The sequence below is a fragment of the Dermacentor variabilis genome, unplaced genomic scaffold (assembly GCF_050947875.1).
Source record: "Dermacentor variabilis isolate Ectoservices unplaced genomic scaffold, ASM5094787v1 scaffold_12, whole genome shotgun sequence".
Classification (NCBI taxonomy): domain Eukaryota; kingdom Metazoa; phylum Arthropoda; class Arachnida; order Ixodida; family Ixodidae; genus Dermacentor; species Dermacentor variabilis.
The window spans coordinates 1,478,821-1,502,192 of NW_027460280.1; the positions used below are offsets into that span (position 1 = coordinate 1,478,821).

At 44.8% G+C, this 23,372-nt stretch overlaps 2 protein-coding genes across 20 annotated transcripts in view; one reads left to right on the plus strand and one right to left on the minus strand.

Annotated features, from left to right (window-relative positions):
* LOC142566355 (peptide transporter family 1-like) overlaps positions 1-23,372 on the plus strand; it is a 732,761-nt gene that overhangs the window by 181,887 nt on the left and 527,502 nt on the right. For 6 of the 19 annotated variants that reach the window (XM_075677279.1, XM_075677283.1, XM_075677276.1 and 3 more), the window contains one exon: positions 10,366-10,398. The exons of the other annotated variants lie outside the window; for them this stretch is intronic. In XM_075677279.1, coding sequence (XP_075533394.1) covers positions 10,366-10,398 — 33 coding nt within the window. The remainder of the gene's footprint in view (positions 1-10,365; positions 10,399-23,372) is intronic. 19 annotated transcript variants of the gene reach the window in all.
* Positions 1-23,372, minus strand: part of LOC142566357 (uncharacterized) — a 123,681-nt gene that overhangs the window by 70,358 nt on the left and 29,951 nt on the right. The window lies entirely within an intron of this gene.

Here is a 23,372-nt window from a genome sequence, read left to right on the forward strand (position 1 = left end):
CTTTTAGGAGAAACAAACAGTATTCGTGAATTTCCACCCTAAAGAAAGCGGCAAAAAAGGATAATCATAGAACTCAACAAAGCAGTAACTTCTGTGTTAGAAAAACATGTACATAGACCAACATTCTTGGAACAAGGGATGTTGCTGTAGCCGACATTTCAACAAAGGTGCTTGTCATCAGGGTAGCAAATGTTTTCCTTGGAAGCGTTTTCTTGTGCATAGCTCACTGGCCCCTACCCTAATTGAGGGAGAAGCTGTTGCATATAATCGGTCAATAGAGGCCAAAGTGTTAAAATAAAGGCAGGAAGGGTGTGCTTAGCAGTGTTGATCGTGATGGAGCGCGTAGGGGCACCGCTGTCAGTTCTTGCAGAGTACAGGTCCAAAACAGGAAGCGATGTACACATATAAGCAATCATTAATCCAGTAGGGAGGTACCCTACTGAATACCATGACTTCGCACAGTAGTAACAAGTGATATTCTGAAAGATAAACAAGATTTGACGATATCGGGGATAGAAATAATTCATCGACTCGGTCGTCGAAAGGCGGATAACGAAGGCAAAGTTCGGCCAGTTATCTTCAAACTGCAAGACTACCCTGATAAAGTAAACGTTCTAAAGAACTGCTCTAAACTGAAAGGATTGGTTGCTCAATCAGCGAAGATTTTTCACGGTATGTCCGGGACGTGAGGAAAAAGTTATTGAATCGAACTAAAGAAAACCGAGACAGGAAAGAAAAAGTAAGGTTCACGTGCGACAAGGTGCGAATAAATGGTCGCCTTTTCGCTTGGGACTATGATAGCGACGACATCATAGAACTGATACCAAAAAACGAAGAAGAAACCAATGCAGAACCACGATCCACCCGGTCCTGACGACAGTTACCTTGATAAATCATAATGCGCGCAGCATTATCAACAAAGCTGAAGATCTTGAGGCCATCTTGCTAGCATTTAAACCCGATATCCTCACCTTAACTGAAACATAGTTGCACACAAATATTTCATATTACGAAATTGTTCCACCCAGTTATGTGATTGAGCGGAAGGACAGAGGGTCAAAGGGAGGGGGAAGTGTTTCGGTGGTCTGATCTTGTTACTTTATGCCAAAAACGATAAGGTTGGATCGCCGGCTTCTGTTCTCTATATCATCGACTTTTTTCGTCATTATCGAAAGCTGTTGCTCCAACTCAGTTACTTTTTTCACACAATTGGAGACTTGTTTTTCCAGGTGTCATAATTTTTCTAGCTTCTTTTCAATACTACCCAGGTAGCACAAAAGAGATACGTAACGTTTTCGTAGCGTTTATCCAAGACGATAAAAACGGGTTAAAGAAGACACGAATGAGAGAACTTCGGCGGGAAAACGTCGTATATCTCTGCTAATGTCCGGCTTAATTACTTTCTTGAGACGATCTAGAACAGGTCTGCAAGACGTATTCGAAAAGCTGGTCTAGAAATAGGATTGGGAAAGACACAAGTAATCCCTTTGCCAAAACTATTCGTAACCAATTTCTAAACGTTTTTAGGACGTTATCAAAAAGCTGGTCTAGAATTGGTCTTGAAAGGTTTACGATCATCTGAAGCTAATTTTCGCGGGTGACGGGCGCGATCAGACATCGTTGTTCAAAACACGCGTTTAGTATCGCCTCACGCGACTGGCCTATGCCGCGCAGACGTCGTCAGCCGCACCCGTTGGCACGGCCTAGGCCAATCGCGTGAGGTGAAACTGATCGGGCGTTTCGAACAACGATCTCCAATCGCGCCCCAGATGAGTAGAAGCGTCGGTGTTGACTGTAAGAGCCATGGTGCAGTGCCAAGCACTGTTCCCCGCACGGCCGGCGCATCCTCTACCAAGTCGCACGTAAATGAGCCTGTTAGGAATAATAAATCCTTAATGCCGCCTTTAGTAAGCTACGATGCTTACAACCACAATGGGAATGACATCCTGCAAAGAACAAATGGCCACGTCTTGGCAGGTGGCCAGACCAAGCCCTTCATGCCAAGAGTGCATGAAATGAGAACATTGTGACAAAGCAAAAACACTTTATTAAAATGTAATGCTTATGCAAAGTTCGAACAAACTGTGTGAGAAATGCAAATAGAAGTAAAAGTACATCAACAATGACAAAAGTCGCAGAAAGGATTCGTAATGAACTCGAAAGTGAACATTCACTAGCACATAAACAAAATTACAAGTACACATACAAAAATGAACAGAAATACCTGGAGTGTACTAAAGTGTCTAATTTATCATAGTAAAGGGCGCGTGCTATTAGATAGACTAGAGTTATGCAGAAGTGACATAGGAGCGAATGGAAGAAGTAGACTGAAAAATGCAAGAGTACGAATTGGATGGTAACTGCCTCCAAGCAAAGTTACCAATCATCTAGAAGCTTGAAAAGAGTACAAAAAGAAATACCACCGCATACCATCATAAAACAATCCTGTGACAGAAATAAAAAAAAAATGGGAACAATGCAAAATTCGAAATATTGCCTTTAGGATATATCAAAGAAGGTAATGGCGAGAAAAAATAACCATACAACAAAAAAGCAATAAAGTGAAATTAGTACAGAATACTTAAACGGGGGATTCAGTGTAACAAGTGAACACTACTGTAGTACAGCGAACAATGAGACAGTAATGCTGCATCTTGCCACTCCAGAACGTGAGAAATGAATATGCAAGCCTCATATTAGAAACTTACATAAACATGGAAATAAACTGGAATGCACTGGAAGCTGCATTTGTGTAACAAAGGAAGCAATGGTCATAATAAATAGTAAGTGTTTTATCCAAAAAGCCCTTTACAAGAGGCAAAGTTGTACCTCTCTGGCAAAAATAAAGTTGCAACGAATAATTTGCAAACCAGCAAATACATTAATTAGCACACTGACATGTCACACTTTGCGCACATCTCCAGTCTCCTAAAGTAAAAAAAAAAGCCCTCTGAATGAGAAAAACGTTTAACACATGTAGCCCAGAGCAAATTCTTTGCCAGTTCACTCACACTTTCACATCCAAAAACATTTGCCACAAAGTCCAGGCACAGTTCCACTGATGTTTACCAATTCACCCCTACTTTCACGTCCAAAAATATTTGGCACACAGTCCAGGCAGAGCTTCATAGATAAACAGCTTGAGAGCACCCTACTGATTATTGTGCAGTCCCGCTGCTGGAAATAGAACTGCCGCACATGCTGGTAGTGGTTTCAATGTAGACACACTTGCTGCCCTGGACAGGTATGCTCAGATATCTGCACTAGTGTTCCATTTTGTCGAAGTAGACACATTGATGCACTACGCTGGTAATTGAAATGTTTTGAATGCACAAATATTGGCTTCACCAGAAAGACTTGCCCACATACCACCACTGGCATATATATGCACTTGCTCTTCACTCAGTAGCATTGAACTTAAAAGTGTTCCCTATGTGGGAGCCATGTGTAAAACCGGTGTCACACGACCACTTTCGATCGCGATCAAGCCCGATCCGGATCGAAATTATCGATGCGACTGGCTCACTCTCGTAGCTTGCGCAGAGGAGCCAATCACGACCGAGAAATTCGATTTGTAACGGACTGGATAGCGGCTAAAAGAGCCCCGTGTGAAACCGGTATCAAATAATGCACAGACGTACGCTAGGAAAATGTGTTGCACAAGGACAAAGAACTGCGACATGCCCTCTTGTGCGAAGTGCGCGAAAGAGCGCTTCGCGAACTCCATGCGCGCAAATGGCACCCGCACGAACTCGGCAGGCCGCCGTAAAGCGCGAAGGGCGCACAGCGTACATTCCGACACATGTCCCAAACTGCAAATAATCGTACTGCCTAAAGCATACAAGTTATTTTATACCAAGGGCATACTCGACTCACGTATGCAGTATCCACAAGCGAGTTATGCAGCTTACATGCCGTATCCGTTCGCCAAATAGTAAAATTGATAACAAGCACAAAGCTACAAGGGACTCAATACATTACTACCATTTGAGGCGTCAAATAAAATCGGATTTGGCCGTTTCACATATTGGACACAATATATGGACACATGTGGTACACGGTAATACCATGAAATACCCATCACGTGGGTAAAGGGGGCGAAAACACAATCGAGAACCTGAAGCGCAAACGATAAAAGCACGGTATGGTGCACGCAAAATTCTGTCAGTGCGCTGTAGCGCGAGGGAAGAAAATAGGGCGAGCACTTGACCTCACCTTTTGGGATACCGCACTAGTACTGATCATTAAAAAAAATCCTGTTTGAACCAGTTCCCTTGTCTGCAACACTCTTGCTAAACGGGAGACTAAAATACCACGATGACGGCTCTATTGCGCAGATCGGCAAGGTGCGCACAGACAGAAATTTTGCCGCCTTTCTTCGCATTCTGCAAAATGCTTTCTTGTTAGGATCACGCATAGCGGCCGACCCCGACGCTAGGGACAGACAGGCACGATTTCGTCCCTCTAACTTTCGTCCTTATAGTGCCCTTAACGCCTTAATTACAGCGTCAGTGAAAAGGCGCCTCACATAACATGACAATGAACATGAAGAGCTGATTAGTGCCCTCCACTCCGCGCCCTCCAATTGAAAACAATACTGATTTCCAAATTAAACTACACAAACAGATCGCACAACCCAAACTAATCACAGAACGTCATTTTCTTGACGGCAAAACCCTGCAACACTTACATGACAAAGGGCAGCGTCAGCACGTTCAGAACAGCCGCAAACACACCACAGCGCCATGCGAGTGCGGTGACGCGACGACGCCATGACGACGCGACTATGCCCCGCTCGCCCGGCTGCCCGGCATCACGAATCACGTGGCCACCTTGGTCACATGATTTGACGACGGTATCGCCACCTTGCACAAGGTTGGATCGCGTTGATGGGTTGTTGAATATTGTAGAAGCCGCTAAAGAGGCTGACGCGCCGTGGCGTGGCGTTTTGAGTCATTTGCAAAACGTATTCACCCCTCGTTTTTAAGCTGTCTGGCTTTCAACGTTATCAAAACGTATTCACCCCTCGTTTTTAAGCTATCTTGTTTGGAACGTCTTTGATGCGTCGATTTTGGTCAAAAATCCGTTTCAGACGTTGAATCCCTTAATACGACGTTTTCAAGGCTTTGTGTGCTACCTGGGTATTGCCATTCTCATCAAAAAAAAAAAAAAGGCATAACCTATGTTGTAATGCCCGCCGTTCCGGAAGTAGTAGCTGTATGGTGTAAAATTTATCTCCGAGAAACTTTTGTACACGTGGGCTTCGTCTACAGACCGCCAAGCGCGGGAGCAACGTATATTGATCTCCTGTATGACTTCATGCAGAAGCACATGCCTGGAGGCAAAATTATCTTGGGCGGCGACTTCAACCTTCCTGACGTAAGAAGCTCTCTGGATCCGAGAATGGCAGAAACTAATCGCATTCTAGTTTTTATGTTCACATTTAGCCTTAAACAACTAGTTCTAACGCCTACTCGTATTCAGGGAAGCTCCAGCTCTGTCTTAGGTTTGGTTTTTGTCACTGATAATTTCGTGACAACCAATACCTATGTACAAATGTTAGACGCCTTGTCGGACCACGAACTTGCCCTCTGTACTCTGCCCATGGCATGTGTTATTCGGAAGAAGGGCCCTCTCAAATATATATTTGCCTTTAATAGGGCAAATGATGCTGCTATCATGACGTATCTTACCCATGAATACCATGCCTTCTATAATCTTTGTACTGACGAGCAGTCACATATTGACGATGTCTGGCTGAAATTTCGGGCACATATTATGTACTGCATTAACTGTTTTGTTCCGAAAATACCAAAAGTGACTAGAAAACACAATCCGTGGATTATACGCGATATACGCGTACTCGCGATGCAGCCCTTTTTAGAGAATTCAAAAAATTTAGGAATAAACTAAATAAAGACCTCAAGTTTGCAAAAAGAGCTTACTATACTAAACGGTTCTCCAGAATATATAATGATCGCAAGAAAGTTTGGGGGGATATAAACGAACTAATAAACAAGCACAAGTGCAGGGACCACTCGGAAATCGCTGCATCTCATTCCCAAGCTAGCGGAACTCAATTAGCTAACACCATAAACCATTTCTTCATGAAGCTGGCAAGCCTACATTTGATCAAGCTCTGTCTAATGCTCCCGCATGCAACCTCATTATCCCTTTACCTAACTCTATTTCGTTGCTGCCTGTGATCCCACAAGAAGTAGCTACCTACATTGGGAAAATAAAAAACAATGTCTCAGCAGGCCATGACGACATCAAAGCGATACCATTGAAGTATGTGTCTGCATTAATATGCGAAGTTCTAGCGTATATTATAAATTTGATGTTCACAAGTGGTACGTTCCCAGATGAATTGAAGATTGCTCGTGTTTGTCCTATATATAAAGGAGGAAATCGAAATGAAATCACAAACTATCGTCCCATCTCCGTGTTATCAGTGTTATCGAAGGTATTTGAAGCAGCCATTAATAGTAGATTAGAAAAGTTCTTTAGCGTACATAACATTATTAACCCTTCTCAGTATGGTTTTTTGAAAAATAAATCTTCTGAGCAAGCATTACTCGCCGTTAAAGAAAAGATCATTGACAACATTGAATCCAGAGCATACACTCTCGGTCTGTTCTTAGACCTCCGGAAAGCTTTTGACTGCGTACAGCATGAAATTCTTTTGAGTAAGCTGAACAGTTACGGTATACGCGGAATAGCTCTAAACCTGCTGAAAAGTTACTTAAATAACAGGATACAATACGTTAAATGGAATAATTTTGTTTCGGACCGTTTGCGCATTACCCAAGGGGTTCCGCAGGGGTCTATATTAGGTCCACTTCTGTTTTTATTGTATATAAATGACATCTGTAACATACCTGATACTCCAGATTTGGTTATGTATGCTGACGATACAAATAGTTTTTTCACATCACGTACTCTGCCGGAATTAGAAACTATCGTGAACGCTTATTTGGTAAAATTATACGCTTGGATGCAGGCGAATAAGTTTAGCTTAAACTTGTCAAAAACGAGGTACATAATTTTTAGACCCATTAATGCCTCTGTTCATTTCACACTTAACCTAATATACGCCAACACAAAACTGCAACAGGTAACAACTCAGAAATTTCTTGGTGTCTGGTTTAATGAGCACTTATCATGGAACACACATATTTCAAAACTTATTACGGACCTTAGTAAAACTGTAGGTTGTCTTTGCCGGATCAGCGATCTCTTGCCCGTTTCCCTAAAGGTGTCCATATACTATGCACTATTTTTTTCCAAATTGTCCTATTGTGCACTGGTCTGGGGCACTACAACAATAAGTAATTTACAGAAGTTATAGCTTTTGCAAAAGATGGCATTTTGGGCTATTGAGGGTTACCATGGTAGGCCCGAAAACCTATCAACATTACCACTCTATCATAAGCATAATTTACTTAAAGCAAACCATGTTTACATAAATCGCCTGTTACAGTACATCCATCGTAATCGTTTGTATTCCATTGCTCCAAACCGCCCTCCTTCTAAATATCCCCTTCGGCAACACAGAAACTTGGTCCCTAAAACGAGGACAAATTACGGTAAACAAAAGCTCGATTACCAAATTACAGTTGTTCTCAATAACCCATCTTTAAGCGTCATGTTTGATCTCCCTAAGAACAAATTTAAAAAAGACATAAAAAAGTTACTAATTAGCACTGACCCAATATAATTTCAGTTTTTTACTTAGCGAAGCATCTCTTGTTTTCGTATCAAGTTGTTTATGTGTGTGTTTTCTTTATCGACCTCATGCCATGTTTATACACTGCCTTTGATTTATGGTGCACTGTCTTTGTATTAAACGTAATATTTTTCACGGTAATATTGTCGTTTCATGAAATGTAGTTTGTACTATCATAGTTTGTAGTTTGTACTATCATACTATGATGCAATGTATTTGATGCAATGCTGTTTTGATGCAATTTATTTTTCACTATGATACTATGTTAGTATTTATTTCTGTGTTGCTCACTACTGTATCGGCTGTTTTGAGGAACTGTGCCCTCGTCAGGCTTTACCGCCTTTTGTCGCAGTTCCCTCTTTCATCTTTGAAGGAAAATAAACTTCAACTTCAACTTCAACATAATCCATTTAAAGCGTAGAATCAAGAGGCTAAGGAAAACTAAAAAGTTATACAAGTACTCCGATTACAGCTCGCGTTTACATTCTCTTACGACTTTATTGAAAGGCAAAATTCGTGGTGCTAAAGAGCATTTCAGTAGCACCACTTTAAAACATTTCATCCAGGACTCGCCCCACAAATTTTGGCGTTACATCCACTCTCAAAACAGCAACCGCGAAGCATCCCCAGTGGAAAATAAAGACAGAGCAAATGCCTTTAATATCTCCTTTCAATCGGTGTTTACGTGTGACGCAGATGACTCTACATACCCATATCCATTTACCTTTGGTTCTCAACAGAGCGAACTAGCTGGTTCTCCAACTATATCCAAAACTGGTATACTTTCTATGTTACTAAATATCGACGTAAAAAAATGTAGCGGCGCTGATGGAATTCCGAACGAATTCTTAAAACGGTATGCAGAACCTATCAGCAACTACTTGCATCTGATATACTCAAAATCAATACGTGAAAGTAGCCTCCCAGCAGAGTGGAAGATTGCTAAAATTATTCGAGTGCATAAATCGGGAGCAGCTTCATCGCCAGCAAACTACCGGCCTATATCTTTGACTTGTACTTGTTGTAAGATGCTTGAGCATATTATCTTGAAATTTATTACAGAATTAGTAGAAACTAATCAAATCCTTCATCCAAACCAGCACGGCTTCCGTAGTAGATTATCGACTGTTACGCAACTAATAGAAATATCCCGTGACCTTGCATAAGCCGTTAACAGCCAGTCTCAAATCGATATACTCTTTCTGGACTTATCAAAAGCCTTTGACCGGGTCTCTCACGGGAACTAATTTTCAAACTTAAGAACATACTCGGAGATGGGCCAGTGACTTGCTCGGTAAGGGATTTTTTTGTCCAATAGGAAGAATTTTGTCCATCTTGGAGACCATTCTTCCGATCCTGTTCCAGTTGTTTCCGGTGTACCTCAGGGCACTGTTCTGGCTCCCCTCTTATTCTTACTCTACATAAATGATATCGCGAAAGAAGTTAATGTTAAAATCCGGCTTTTCGCACATGACTGCGTGCTTTACCAATATGTCCTGAACATTGATGACCAAATTAAACTCAATAACGCATTAGGTCAAATTGGGCAATGGTGCAAGGATTGGCAGATGTCCATCAATTTAGAAAAAAAAAAACGGTTTCAATGACGGTTATAAAAAAAAAATTAGGTTATCCTTATTCCATTAATAATGCCATCATCCCAACCAAGTGTTTCCGACCATCGTTACTTAGGACTCATAATTTCTTCTGACTTGACATGGACTGCGCATATTCAACAGGTAACCAGGAAAGCAATGCAGAAGCTGTTCTTTCTCAAGAGAGTCTTGGGTCACTCTACATTTGAAACGAAATGCCTTGCCTATGTCACACTTATTAGGCCGATCTTAGAATATGCGAATTTAGTCTGGTTTCCGCACACGAAAAATAACATCCACACACACGATATGATTCAAAGGAAAGCCGTCCGTTTTCTTTATAACCGCTATAAGCGTACCGACTCACCAACTGAGCTATCACAATGCGTGGCCTTCACACTCTGGCAAGCCGAGCGAAGCTACGCGTTTGAAATTTTTGTATATGTTACTCCACAACTCATTTAACCTAGACTACTCGGACTTTCATCATCATCATCATCATCAGCCTGGTTATGCCCACTGCAGGGCAAAGGCCTCTCCCATACTTCTCCAACTACCCCAGTCATGTACTAATTGTGGCCATGTTGTCCCTGCAAACTTCTTAATCTCATCCGCCCACCTAACTTTCTGCCGCCCTCTGCTACGCTTCCCTTCCCTTGGGATCCATTCCGTAACTCTTAATGACCATCGGTTGTCTTCCCTCCTCATTACGTGTCCTGCCCATGCCCCCCCCCCCCATTTCTTTTTCTTGATTTCAACTAAGATATCATTAACTCGCGTTTGTTCCCTCACCCAATCTGCTCTTTTCTTATCCCTTAACGTTACACCTATCATTCTTCTTTCCATAGCTCGTTGCGTCGTCGTCAATTTAAGTAGAACCCTTTTCGTAAGCCTCCAGGTTTCTGCCCCGTACGTGAGTACTGGTAAGACACAGCAGTTATAAACTTTTCTCTTGAGGGATAATGGCAACCTGCTGTTCATGATCTGAGAATGCCTGCCAAACGCACCCCCAGCCCATTCTTATTCTTCTGATTATTTCAGTCTCATGATCCGGATCCGCAGTCACTACCTGTCGTAAGTAGATGTATTCCCTTACCACTTCCAGTGCCTCACTACCTATTGTAAACTGCTGTTCTCTCCCGAGACTGTTAAGCATTACTTTAGTTTTCTGCAGATTAATTTTTAGACCCACCCTTCGGCTTTGGCTCTCCAGGTCAGTGAGCATGCATTGCAGTTGGTCCCCTGAGTTACTAAGCAAGGCAATATCATCAGCGAATCGCAAGTTACTAAGGTGTTCTCCATTAACTCTTATCCCCAATTCTTCCCAATCCGGGTCTCTGAATACCTCCTGTAAACACGCTGTGAAGAGCATTGGAGAGATCGTATCTCCCTGCCTGACGCCCTTCCTTATTGGGATTTTGTTGCTTTCTTTATGGAGGACTACGGTGGCTGTGGAGCCGCTATAGATATCTTTCAGTATTTTTACATACGGCTCGTCTACACCCTGATTCCGCAATGCCTCCATGACTGCTGAGCTTTCGACTGAATCAGACGCTTTCTCGTAATGAATGATAGCTATATATAAAGGTTGGTTATATTTCGCACATTTTTCTATCACCTGATTGATAGTGTGAATATGGTCTATTGTACTCGGACTTTATAAACCTTAAATACACTCGCCAAACTCGACAGATGCACCCACATGGACTAGAAGAGTTCTCTTGCCATAATAACGCGTTTTCCTTTTCCTACTTCCCACAAGCTGTGGGAGGATGGAAAGAACTGAACCCGTGTGTTACCGCGCAAACAACGCTGTCCAAATTTGTTCAGCTTGCCGAGAAGGCAGTGCTCTCTTTTACTTATTGATATTATTTGCGTCTCTGTATGTGTTCCCACCTATCCTGTATTTCTTAAGGCAGGATTGCAAATGTACATATGTGTCAAAATTGTTTACCCACTCCTGTAATAACCCCCATGGGGTTGACTGTATGGTGAAATAAAATAAATAAATAAATAACACTAGGAATCAATGAGGAGAATTAGGGGACCAGAGGGTACAATTCTTTTTGTTAGAACATCAAACGTGCTTTACTTTAATGCTACATTGCAACTAAGAAAGCAGCAGCCGGTTTGTGAGAAAGTGACCGATGCATACGTCGCTCATGATATTCTGTGTAGTAGAACGGTGCCGATGAGGTGTTATGCGCACAAGTGCACATTTTCATGCGAAATGACATCCTGCAGTCAAATCTTTTGGAGACGTGCCAAACTTAAAAAAAACCTCAGTGGAGTTTTTAAAACACCACAGTGGAAGGCAAAGAGTGCTCAATTTGTTGAAAATGGCTTAAAATTATTCGATTATTCATTATGTTTACTGCTCGCTAAAGATTCAAAGACTTTTCTCTACGGGTGCTGTAAACAGGCACCATGCTTTTCCAGTCACAGCAACAATGATCGGTGGCGCAGACAGGGATAAATGCTTAAGTTTATGCAAGAGTATGCCCTACAAATTACACCCCGCTTCACATTCCAATCATTGAGAGATTCAACAACAGCTCCCACAGAGCCCAGCGGCCGAATTCACTGCGGCGAAACAAGCGGATGCTATCAACGCCTTCCGGTTTCAGGCGCGCGCGTTTTGAACGCCAGCTGGTACACGCCACGCCGGCCACGCGGATCGGCGCGGCATTTATTTAGATTTTTTATTTCGCTTCCACTGCTTAACCAAGCGCGGACTTTGCGCGGAATCGTTTGATTATTTGCAAGCCTCCACCGACTATGTGTCACGTGCAATTTCATAAAAAAAAACGCAAGACGTCTTCTGAAATGATGACATGCTCATTTTGCTCTATATAAATGCTCCTTCCCGCCTTCTTGTGCATTCATCCAAAGTTGCGGTACCAGGTAAGCAGCAGTCGTTGCCGTACGTCCTCCACGAATGCCATCAGCTGAAAAAAAAAGTTAATTACAAGCATGTATCATTTTGGTATATTGACCTAACAGGAATATTGCGTGTAGAGGAGAAACGTGCGTAAGTGGTGAATGCCATAAAATCTGAAGAAAGTGGTGAATGCCATAAAATCTGAAGAAAACATCCGATTTTCAAGCATCCCTCGCTCTCCGGGCATTATTTCCTGCACTTCCAGAGCACAAATACAAGGGTGACTGCGCGTTTCCAGAAGAACTTGGCCTCAGTCGACGCCATGGTGCGCCAAGTTCACACAGGTGGCTACAAGACATGCTCTCACCAGACCAGGGGCCCTATAACGTCAAACTATTTCAATATGTTCTTATTCCATTCTCCTGACGTCAAAGTTGCGTAACCGCCGAAGCAAGCATCGGGCGGTCACCCCCAGGGTTGTCTGAACAGACCAATGAAACCTCCTCGTTCATAGGAGGTCACATTTGTTTGCTTGAAAAACGAATAACATTGCCTACACTGAGCGGCTTGTCTTATCTAATTGGCTGACAAGAGGCGAGGAGAACGCTTAAGTGTAGAGGGATTCGATGGGGCCGAGACACCGCACTGAAAATCAATAACCCGATCAAGAGGGTGGTGCCGGCGTCTGTGATGGGTTCGCTTTCCCTTACTTAGCTTGTGGTGGCTGGTCGAAAATCGCGGCGGCATGCAACGGAAGCTTAAGAATGACGCTGAAACGAATCCTCAACAACAAAGAGTTGGCAGAGCGAGGTCGTAAACGTCCCGAAAGTGCTCGAAAACGTTACCCGGCCACGCAAAAAGTTTTATTATAGGCGAATAAACCGATGCTTTCCGGCAGGTGCAAGTCGCCACTGCCTGAGTGATCGGAGGCAGCCATCTTTTATTTCTTTCGGAACGGGGCAGCCTGCCGCTATTCAGAAGAAAATTCAGTTTTGTTCGGCATATTGATGCGTCTTGAACGCGTACATGCCACTTTGACGCGGTGAGTTTTCGCAGTTTTGTGACGTCGCGTGACAGGCAGGTGAAGTGGGTGCAGTCCGAAAACTTTGAGCAATAGCCGAGGGCTAATGGCGAAAAGGGGTCGAATCAGAAATAACTTTTTGTTTTGGTCGGTAAAATCATGCATAATTAGTGTGTACGCGTCATATCAGATGGCGAGCTGTCACGGTCTTCCTGACGTCGTGTGACAGACAGGTGAAGTGAGGGTGGTCCAAAAACATTTTTGACCAATCGCGGTGGGCTGATTGCAGAATTTGAATAGAAAAGTTTCGAATAGTTTTACGTTGTAGCGCCCCATGTTACACGCTCGCAGAATGCCTTCTAGTCGCAGTCATGACAAATTCGGGGTTGCAAAGCCTATTTTCAGTCGCTCAGAAGACAGATATGTCATGTTCTTGAGCGTCTCGGCGTTATCGTTTACGCATCCTGCCGGCGCAATCAATGCACTCCCGTGTTATCACTCTTGGCAATCGCTCGTCGCGTTTTTGACAAGTGTGAGTATTGAAATAAGGTTGATGTTCTTGCACGGCCATAAAAAGCGTCACAAGCTTTTACCACTAAAATTCAGTACACGTAAAACGAACTCACTACGGTTGTCTTGCTTTTTTGGCTAACAGCTTCACAACCCCAGGCGCGGCGAGCATGCCTCAAAAGTATTAGAAAAAGTTACGAGATCAATTACAATAATTTTCGGGGTCAGAAAATGCGTCACGAACTTCTCCCAGTAAGATTCAGTACACGCGAAACTGCGGCACAGAGCCGAGCTGCTTTTCGCTAACTGCGCCACTACGCCGAGCGCGCCCACTGTGCTTCCAAAGTAACCGAAACTGTAACGAAATTAGTCACAATAATGTCTATGGTCAGAGAAAGCGCCCAAACGTGTCCCGGTAAGACTCAGTACCCGCGAAACTGCGTCACCCGGCCGAGGTGCTTTTCGTCACAAAGCCAGGTGCGGTGAGCGTGCCCAAAAACTGCCGAAATAAGTTATAATAATGCTTGGGCTCATAGAAAGCGTCGCAAACATCTCCCAGTACGAGTAATTAACTCACGTTAACTAGGCCTGGACGGCGGAGCTGTTTTTCGATAAATGCGTCACTATATAGGTGCAGTTTTGTGCAGTAAGCCTAAGTGTGCTTGACGTGCGTCGCAGACTGTCAAGCAAAATTCCTCACCTTGCTGTAGTGCAGCGGTGCCGTGTCGAAATGCGCACGGAACACAAGAGAACGCTAGGAGCCCGGCGAACGAGCTACATCCAAAACAGACGGGTCGCCGAGCACGCGAGCTTCGCACTCGCTCGCTTGGGTGGCGCGTCTGGTGAATGACGCATGCGTATGGCGCGTCTGGCGTGCCGCTAGCGTGTTGCTAGGTGACGCGAGAAAAATAAGTCGCTAAGCGTAAGTTCATTTATACGCAAAACGTTTGTACTTTCAGCGGGAAAGAATGAAAAAAAAAATAAAATGTCTGTAAGTTAATTTCACATTCTTTTTTTCCGATGCTCGCGTCAACTAACGGATGGGGTTGGCACTAGGCGTGACCTGTTTACCGTTGCCAGTTTTCACCGGGTGTCCCCTCTTGTTGAATTTCTTTCTCTGTGTTCCAATCTCGTATAGGAGGAGGAGGAAAAAAGCTTTATTTCCTGGAGGAGGATTCACACTCCAGAGTAAGCTAGTGTACCCTAACCGTTGCTGTTGCCAATGCCTGTGCATTAGTAGTTACATATAATATGGCAGTCACAATTGTTTTTCCACAAGCTGTAGTTACTACAAGCTTAGAACGGCAGAAAGCTGAGCTAGTTTGTAAGCATTCATAATGCAAAAAAGGGGTAAGGCGTGGAGACACGTACACAAGAGAAGTGGACAACCCGAATGTCGACTATCAACTGAAGGAAGCACTGAGGCGAAAAAAAGACGACACAAAACTAATCTGCGCATGCTCTAGAATTCTAGCAGCACGTGTCAATCAGGGACACGTTCTGATCTACGTTCCGATAACTGTTAAGTCACTTGATATCTTCCTTAAGTAAGATAATCGAAGGCTGACTCACGCACGCACTTCCACCATTATTCATATGCCCTGCCTCGACCATAAGACGCGTATCTTCATTCCTATGCCTGTACAATATCGCGCATTCATCTAACTCAGGAATGCAGTTACAATCTTATCAATGTAAGGAAAGATTAGATGGCGATCCACCGGTTAACGACCTTTTATGTTCCAATAGCCTCGAGCGATACACCGCCCCGTTTGTCTTACATAGAAATGGCCATAGGTAAAGGGAACTTTATATACCCTAACCATACGACAGTCAGTAAAATTGTTGTTCCTGATGTACTTCACTGGACAAATTATTCTCCTGCTCCTTTTTCTCTGCATGACAGCGCATATATTTCCTAGCTCATTGGGAGCATTAACACCATATTTACTTGCAACTATTTTAAGCCTGTGCTATACTGAATCAATGTAAGGAATGGCCACTACTCTTTTCTTGCTATTACTGCTTTCTGTAATCACGTCGATCCCCCTCGAAATCGACTTCTTTAGGCGTTGAGCCACAGTGGTCACTCCTATGCTAGGATAACCTGCTTCTAACAGGCGCCGGACCTGTGCATTGAAACTGGCGCCTTGTTTAGCATTTTTGCCTGCTAGACCACAATCCAGTGAGGTCAGTATAATAGCATATTAACTAAGAGAACCTAATTTGGCTTATATTTTAACACCTTTGCATACTGCCACAGCTGCACTCTGTCATATTGTAGCAATAATGAAGGGGTGCTTGTCCACCAGCACTCCAACGTCACTAACAGTGATCACCTACACAGCTTAGTAGATAGTCATGATTCAGATAGCAACATGCTGAGAGAGAAAAAATCCACTCAATTGAGAGCAACAATACTGCAATAACTCCAGAGGGATGGATCCATTTCAGACAGCAGACCTCTTCTCTGCTCCAGCAGGACAACAGCAACAAGTCTTTCAGTAAAAGGAAATGATTCATTAGTAATGATAAGTTACCTCCTTCCTGCTGAGTATCAATACCATCTGATTTTCATGCATATTGTTGCGTGTGGAAAGACACAGACAGAAGTAGCTATTTACAGGATATTTACACTGCAGCCAGGCAGCCAGGCCGACACTCGCTCGCGCCAAGAGCACCGACCAGCTTCATCGTCGTTCTCGCGGCGGCTCGTCTCTTGAGCATCGCTCGATGATATTGTAATACTATACCCCCCCCCCCCCCCCCCCCCTGGCGACAAAAGCACCGTCATGGTGCTGTTAAATATCCATGGCGCGAGGAGAGTTGTAGGGCTTGAGTCGGGCGACGTGGACAATGTCATGTGGTTGTTACAGCGGAGGACGTAGTGGGCGTAGCTAGAACGATTTCATAGGGGATATCGGTCACTTTGCAGAGCACGCGATATGGACCCGTGTAACAAGAAAGGAGTTTTTCACATAGACCGACTTTACGCGATGGTGACCAAAGCAACACGAGGCTGCCGGGCACAAAATGGACATCACGGTGACAGAGGTTGTAGCGTTGCTTCTGCTTGTCTTGAGACACTTGTAGACGAGCGCGCGCAAGTTGGCGAACGTGGTCAGCGTGGGCGATTGCATCACGGGCATAATCGCTAGTTGAAGCTGTGGCGGACGGAAGCACAGTGTCCAGTGGTAACATTTGTTCGCGGCCATACAAGAGGTAAAAAGGGGAAAAGCCAACAGTTTGGAGAGGGGAAGAGTTGTATGCAAAGGTAATGTAAGGTAGAGTCAGGTTCCAGTCACGGTGGTCGTCGGCAACGTATTTGGATAGCATGTCTGTAAGGGTGCGGTTCAAGCGCTCAGTGAGGCCGTTCGTTTGGGGGTGGTAGGAGGTGGTAAACTTATTTATTTATTTATTTATTTATTTATTTATACATACTGCAGCCCCACAGGAGGGCTATTGCAGGAGTGGGTAAAAACAGTGTTGAACAAAAATAAAGTAAAATCAACAATGACTCTTACAACATCGTTACAATCGTTTACAAAATCTTACAAATTGTTTTCATCGATTCATAAAAAGCAATGACACAGCAATACGCACGCAAAGTATAAACTAAACCTGATTTAAGTAGTTACATATACTGGTTTTCATAGACAGCACTTTCGAATTCGCTTATCGGGAGTGAACGAAGGCAGCCAGGCAAGGAATTCCATACTTCTATTGTGCGGGGAAAGAAGCTGTACTTGAAGGTATTTGTACGGGCATAGAGAGGTGTAAGATTAAGCTCGTGGAAATTACGCGTACAAGAAGGCTTGGTGAAAGATATGCAAGCTGTGTTTGAAGTCTGGTATGACTTGTTAATTATGTTGTGCAAAAATTTTAATGATTCCACATCACGACGTACTGAACGTAATGTTAGATTCAGTGTAGAGAGGGCAGACGAGGGTGAAAAATAGCGGTCATACCGATGTAAAATGAAACGGACGGCTTTTTTATGAACTGCTTCTAGTTTGATTATGTTGTTTTGGTTATGTGGGGACCAAACTGTTGCGGCATATTCGATAATGGGGCGAACAAGAGTTTTATACATTAAAAGTTTTGTTGCCTTCGGAGCCTTTTGCATAGTACGACGTAGGTATCCAAGCTGTTTTAGGGCCTTTGAACATGTTTGGTCAATGTGTGTAGTCCATGAGAGATTGTGAGTAAATGTTACGCCAAGGTATTTGTATTGTCGAACTCTGGTTAAAGGTGACCCATTCAAGGAATATGTCGCAATTACAGGTGCTGCTCTTTTCGTGAAGGACAAAACAACTGTTTTTTAAAATTAATGTTCATTTACCATTTTTCACACCAAGCACTGAAAGAGACAAAGGAATCGTTTAATCGCTGAAAACTATTCGGGGAATCAATCACGTCGTATAAGACGCAATCGTCAGCATAAAGACGAATATTAGAGGAAACATGTTTTGGGAGGTCATTGACATAAATTAAAAACAATAAAGCACCCAGGACGGATCTTTGAGGAACCCCGGAGCCTACTTCAAGTATGGATGACCTTGCAGAACTAAACTCGATGTATTGGGACCGGTTAGAAAGGTAACTAGCGATCCAATTGACCAGATGGGAATTTTTTAGTATTGCATTTAATTTTTGCAAGAGGTGAGAATGAAGTAATGAATCGAAAGCTTTAGAAAAATCAATGAAGATAGCATCAATCTGTTTACCGAGATCCAACTGATAAGCGATGTCATGGGTGAAGTTGGTTAACTGCGTGATAGTACTGAAACCACGTCTAAAGCCGTGCTGAACATTAGTTAGAATGGTGTTGGACTCCAGAAAATCTATTATGTGTTTGTAAATAATATGTTCCAGCATTTTGCACGATTGGGAAGTTAAAGAAATTGGTCTGTAATTCGTTATGTCTGTCTTCCTGCCTGTTTTAAACAAGGGTATTACTCTTGCAAGTTTCCACGATGAAGGAACGATTCCTGTATCTAGAGACCTATTGAATATAATTTCAAGATAGCGTGATGTCCATTGTGAATAGCGAAGTAAAAAGGAATTAGGAATACCGTCGGAGCCACTAGACTTTTTTGTGTCTAAACTTAAAATCAAAGTAAGAACGCCATTAACATCAACGGAAATGTCGGAAATAGAAAAATCTGAATCATTATCAAAAGCAGGGCAGACATGAGAATCGTTTGCGTACACCGAATGGAAATATTCATTGAATGCATTGGAGATGCGTGCAGGATCATTTATAGTTTCATCATTGATAGTCAATGAAGATGAAGATTCAGTAGTAGGCATGACAGAACGCCAGAACTTCCGAGGATTATTTCTTAGTAATCCTGGCAGCTCGATATGAAAGAAAAAATGTTTGGCCGTATTCATTTTCAAATTTAGTTCCTCTTTGGCAGAGGTGAATCTAGCAATTGCATCAGGGTCATTACTGCGTTTTGAGCGTCTCAGTCTTCTAACGCGGCGTGATAACTGCAAGATTTCTCTAGTCATCCAAGGGAGTGCACGATTTTTTTTCTTACTTTTTAACGGAACAAAGCGTCGAATACACAGCCTTATAATGTTTTCAAATTGGCGAACTAATGTATTCACGTCACAATCTTTACTAAGTGTGCAAAACGTTTCAAAACGTTCTGATAAGACATCAAGAATAGACGTGTCGTCAGAGCGATTAAAGTCGAAAAAAGTTTGAATTTCGGCACGCGGTTTACAAACTGTGCAGTTTAGCGATATAAACACTGCCCTGTGATCTGAAATTCCGTCAGTAATTTCACAGTCAGACAGCTTATCAACAAGGTCTGAACTAATGAACACTAGGTCAAGAAGTGTGTTTTGTCTTGTTGCGCCAGTGACTACTTGTGTAAGCCCAAAAGATAAAGAAAAGTTAATTAGTTAGCTTATGCCGTATTGAGAAGGCACGCATGATGTCCTCGATGACTTTGGCCAAAAACGTACGGCCACGGTCTGTTAGCAATTGACGCGGAGCGCCATGCATCAAAATGATATCATGTAGGAGGAAGGCAGCAACATCAGTTGCGCAACTGGTCGGAAGAGCACGGGTTACGGCGTAGCGAGTCGCGTAGTCCGTCGCGACTGCAACCCACTTGTTTCCTAATGTAGATTCCGGAAATGGGCCGAGAAGGTCTAAGCCGACACGATGAAAGGGCTCGGCAGGGATGTCGAGCGGCTGCAGGTAACCAGCGGGGAGCTGGGAAGGCTTCATGCGTCGTTGGCAAAGTTCACAAGCGGCGACGTAACGTCGTACGGAACGGGCAAGGCCGGCCAGAAAAAACGGCGACGTACACGGTCATAAGTTCGAGATACGCCGAGATGTCCTGCCGTTGGTGCGTCGTCGAGCTCTTCTAGAACGGTGGAGCGGAGGTGTTTAGGTATTACAAGTAGGAACTCGGAGCCGTCCGGTTGAAGGTTACGACGGTACTCGCGGAGGACGAAGAGGCGTAGAGTAGCATCGGCCGGAGAGTGTTCAAAACGGTCGATGAGTGCTCTGATGGAGGCGTCACGGCATTGCTCGTCGGCGAAACGAAGCAGCTGTGATACAGAGAATACGCAAGAAGCACTGGCAGTATTGGAGGAGTCAGAGTCGTCAACAGGGTAACGCGACAAGCTGTGAGCGTCTTGGTGCAGGCGGCCAGACTTGTACACCACGGAATATGAAAATTTTTGTAGCCTCAAAGCCCATCGACCAAGCCGGCCTGTAGGATCTTTTAGCGATGAGAGCCAGCAGAGAGCATGATGGTCTGTGACTACGGAAAAAGGGAGACCGTAAAGGTAAGGACGGAACTTCGCAACCGCCCAGAGAACAGCAAGGCATTCTCGTTCCGTAATGGAATAGTTGCGCTCCGATGGTGCTAGGAGGCGGCTCGCATAAGCAATAACGCGATCCTGGCCACGCTGACGCTGGGCTGAGACGGTACCTATGCCATGACCACTGGCATCTGTACGCACTTGTATAGGGGCATCAGGGTCGAAGTAGGCGACAATGGGTGGTGAGGTTAGGAGAGCGACGAGAAGAATGAAGGCGGCGGCTTCTCCAGTGTCCCACGAGAAGTGTACGCCTTTCTTCAAAATATTAGTTAGGGGTCTAGCAATTGTCGCAAAATCTGGAACAAAACGACGAAAGTACGAACATAGCCCTACAAAACTTCGAGCATCTGCGGCTGTCTTCGGAACCGGAAACTCTTACAGCGCGAGTTTTGTCGGGATCAGGCTGTACTCCGGAAGCGTCAACGAGGTGGCCCAGAAGAGTAATTTGTCGGTGGCCAAAACGACATTTGGACGAGTTAAGTTGCAGCTTCGCCTTTCGAAATACATCATGTATACTTGTGAGACGTTCAAGGTGAGTGTCGAAAGTTGGCGAGAAGGCGATGACGTCGTCGAGGTAGCAGAGGCATGTGGACCATTTGAAACCTTGGAGCAAGGAGTCCATCATACGCTCAAAGGTGGAAGGGACGTTGCATAATCCAAACGGCATTACATTAAATTGGTACAGGTCATCAAGTGTGATGAACGCGGCTTTTTCTTTGTCCATATCGTCAACAGTAATATGCCAGTATCCCGAACGAAGATCAATAGACGAGAAATAGCTGGAACCGTGCAGGCAATCAAGGGCGTCGTCTATACGTGGGAGCGGGTAGACGTCCTCCTTAGTAATGCTGTTCAGATGACGGTAGTCTACACAGAAGCGCCACGTGCCGTCCTTCTTCTTAACCAACACAACAGGTGACGCCCAGGGACTCGAAGAAGGCTCAATGATGTTTTTATCTAGCATTTTGTTGACTTCGTTTTGAATTACTCGGCGTTCCGACGCAGAAACTCGATACGGTCTTCGGTGAATAGGCGTAGCATCGCCAGTAAGAATCCGATGCTTGACCGCGAGCGTCTGGCCTAAAGGACGATCGTCGAAGTCGAAAATATCTCTGTAAGACGATAATACTTGGCAAAGCCCTTCAGCCTGCGCAGAGGACAGGTCCGTCGCAACCATTTTCTTTATATTGGGATCGGCACCCGAGGCTGGCGCGAGGGGCATGCTAAGCTCGCGAGAACCATCGGTCGATAACGCTGCCAAGTATTGGTCGCCGAGACAATCAACGGTGGCAAGGCAAATACCTGGCGGTAGAATTTGCTTTGCCAATCCAAAGTTACAGACAGGCATGCGAGTGCGGTTCCCAGTAATAGTAAGCATACTGTGAGGCACGGTGACGTCATACTGCATTGGGATGTCGGGCAGAGGAGTGACGAGGTACTCGCCATCAGGAACTGGTGGGAAAGACAACAGTTCAGTGTAGGCTATTGACTTTAGCGGCAGGCGAAGAAAGCCGGTGGGACGTAAGCGGCAGGGGGGTGCGTCAGAAGGTTCTGCGAGCATCGGCAACTCAAGGCGAAGGGTACTGGAAGAGCAGTCAATAAGAGCGGAATGTGCGGAGAGAAAATCGAGGACGAGAATGAGGTCGTGGGGGCAATGAGCAATTACGGTGAAGAGGACAGGAGTGTGGCGGCCGGCGATGCTGACGCGTGCCGTACACATGCCGATGATAGGCACAGTACCGCCATCCGCAACGCGGACGACGCGCGCCGAAGCTGGGGTGAGGAGCTTGTTCAGTCGTCGTCGGAAGGCAGCACTCATAATAGAAAGATGTGCTCCTGTAACGATGAGTGCCGTGACAGGATAGCTGTCAACGTCAAGAAGGTTTCGGTTCGTGGGTAACCTGAGCAGAGGATTTGAGGGCAGGGTCGACAACGCAGCTTCACCTCCAGAAGCTGCAGTGCCTAGTTTTCCGGCTGGATTCGGGAGGCGATAGGCGGCGAAGAGAAGCGGCGGGGTTGGGGTGAACGAGACTGATGGCGTCGAGGTGAGGGCGAGCGGCTGTAGCGAAGGTTCGGAGCAGGAATATCAGCGGCAGTGGGCTCATGGCGGGTGGTAGAGGGAACGGAAGGTCCAAAGGTGCGGGAATAAGCGGCGGCGTATGTCCGAGGAGGTGGTGGCCATCGGTTGCGGCAGTGACGAGAAACGTGGCCGATGCGACAGCAGTGGAAACAGATCGGCCTGTCATAAGGGGTACGCCAATCGGACGGGTTGCTGCGACGTGTGGCGGAAAATGACTGCCGAGGACGAGGAGGGCTACTAGAGAACTGGGGAACGCTGGGTTGAGACGTGGAACACACGGAGTTCAGACCCATGTTCTCAAATTCCTGTCGGACGAGGGCCTGAATCATCGCAATGGTGGTTGCTGGCGGATCGGGAGGCGTCGTGGAGAAAGCTGGCGAACAGCTTTCGCTAACAGAGCCTTTCGCGTGGCGGCCTTGCGCCTAATGGGGTCGCCGAACAGTTCCCGTAGCTTCTCTTTGAAACTATCCCAACTGGTTATCTCGTCGTCATGCGTTTGGTGCCACACGCGTGGGGTGCCGCCGAGATAAAAGATGACATTGGCGAGCGTAATCGTTGGGCCCCACCTGTTGTTAGCACTGGCGTGTTCATAGAGCTTGATCCAGTCGTCAATATCCTGTTCCTCCAGGCCAGAGAACACACCTAAGTAGCGATGTGGAGCAACCGTGACGATTGGAGCAGTGGGACAAGCCGAAGCCGTTGCAGAG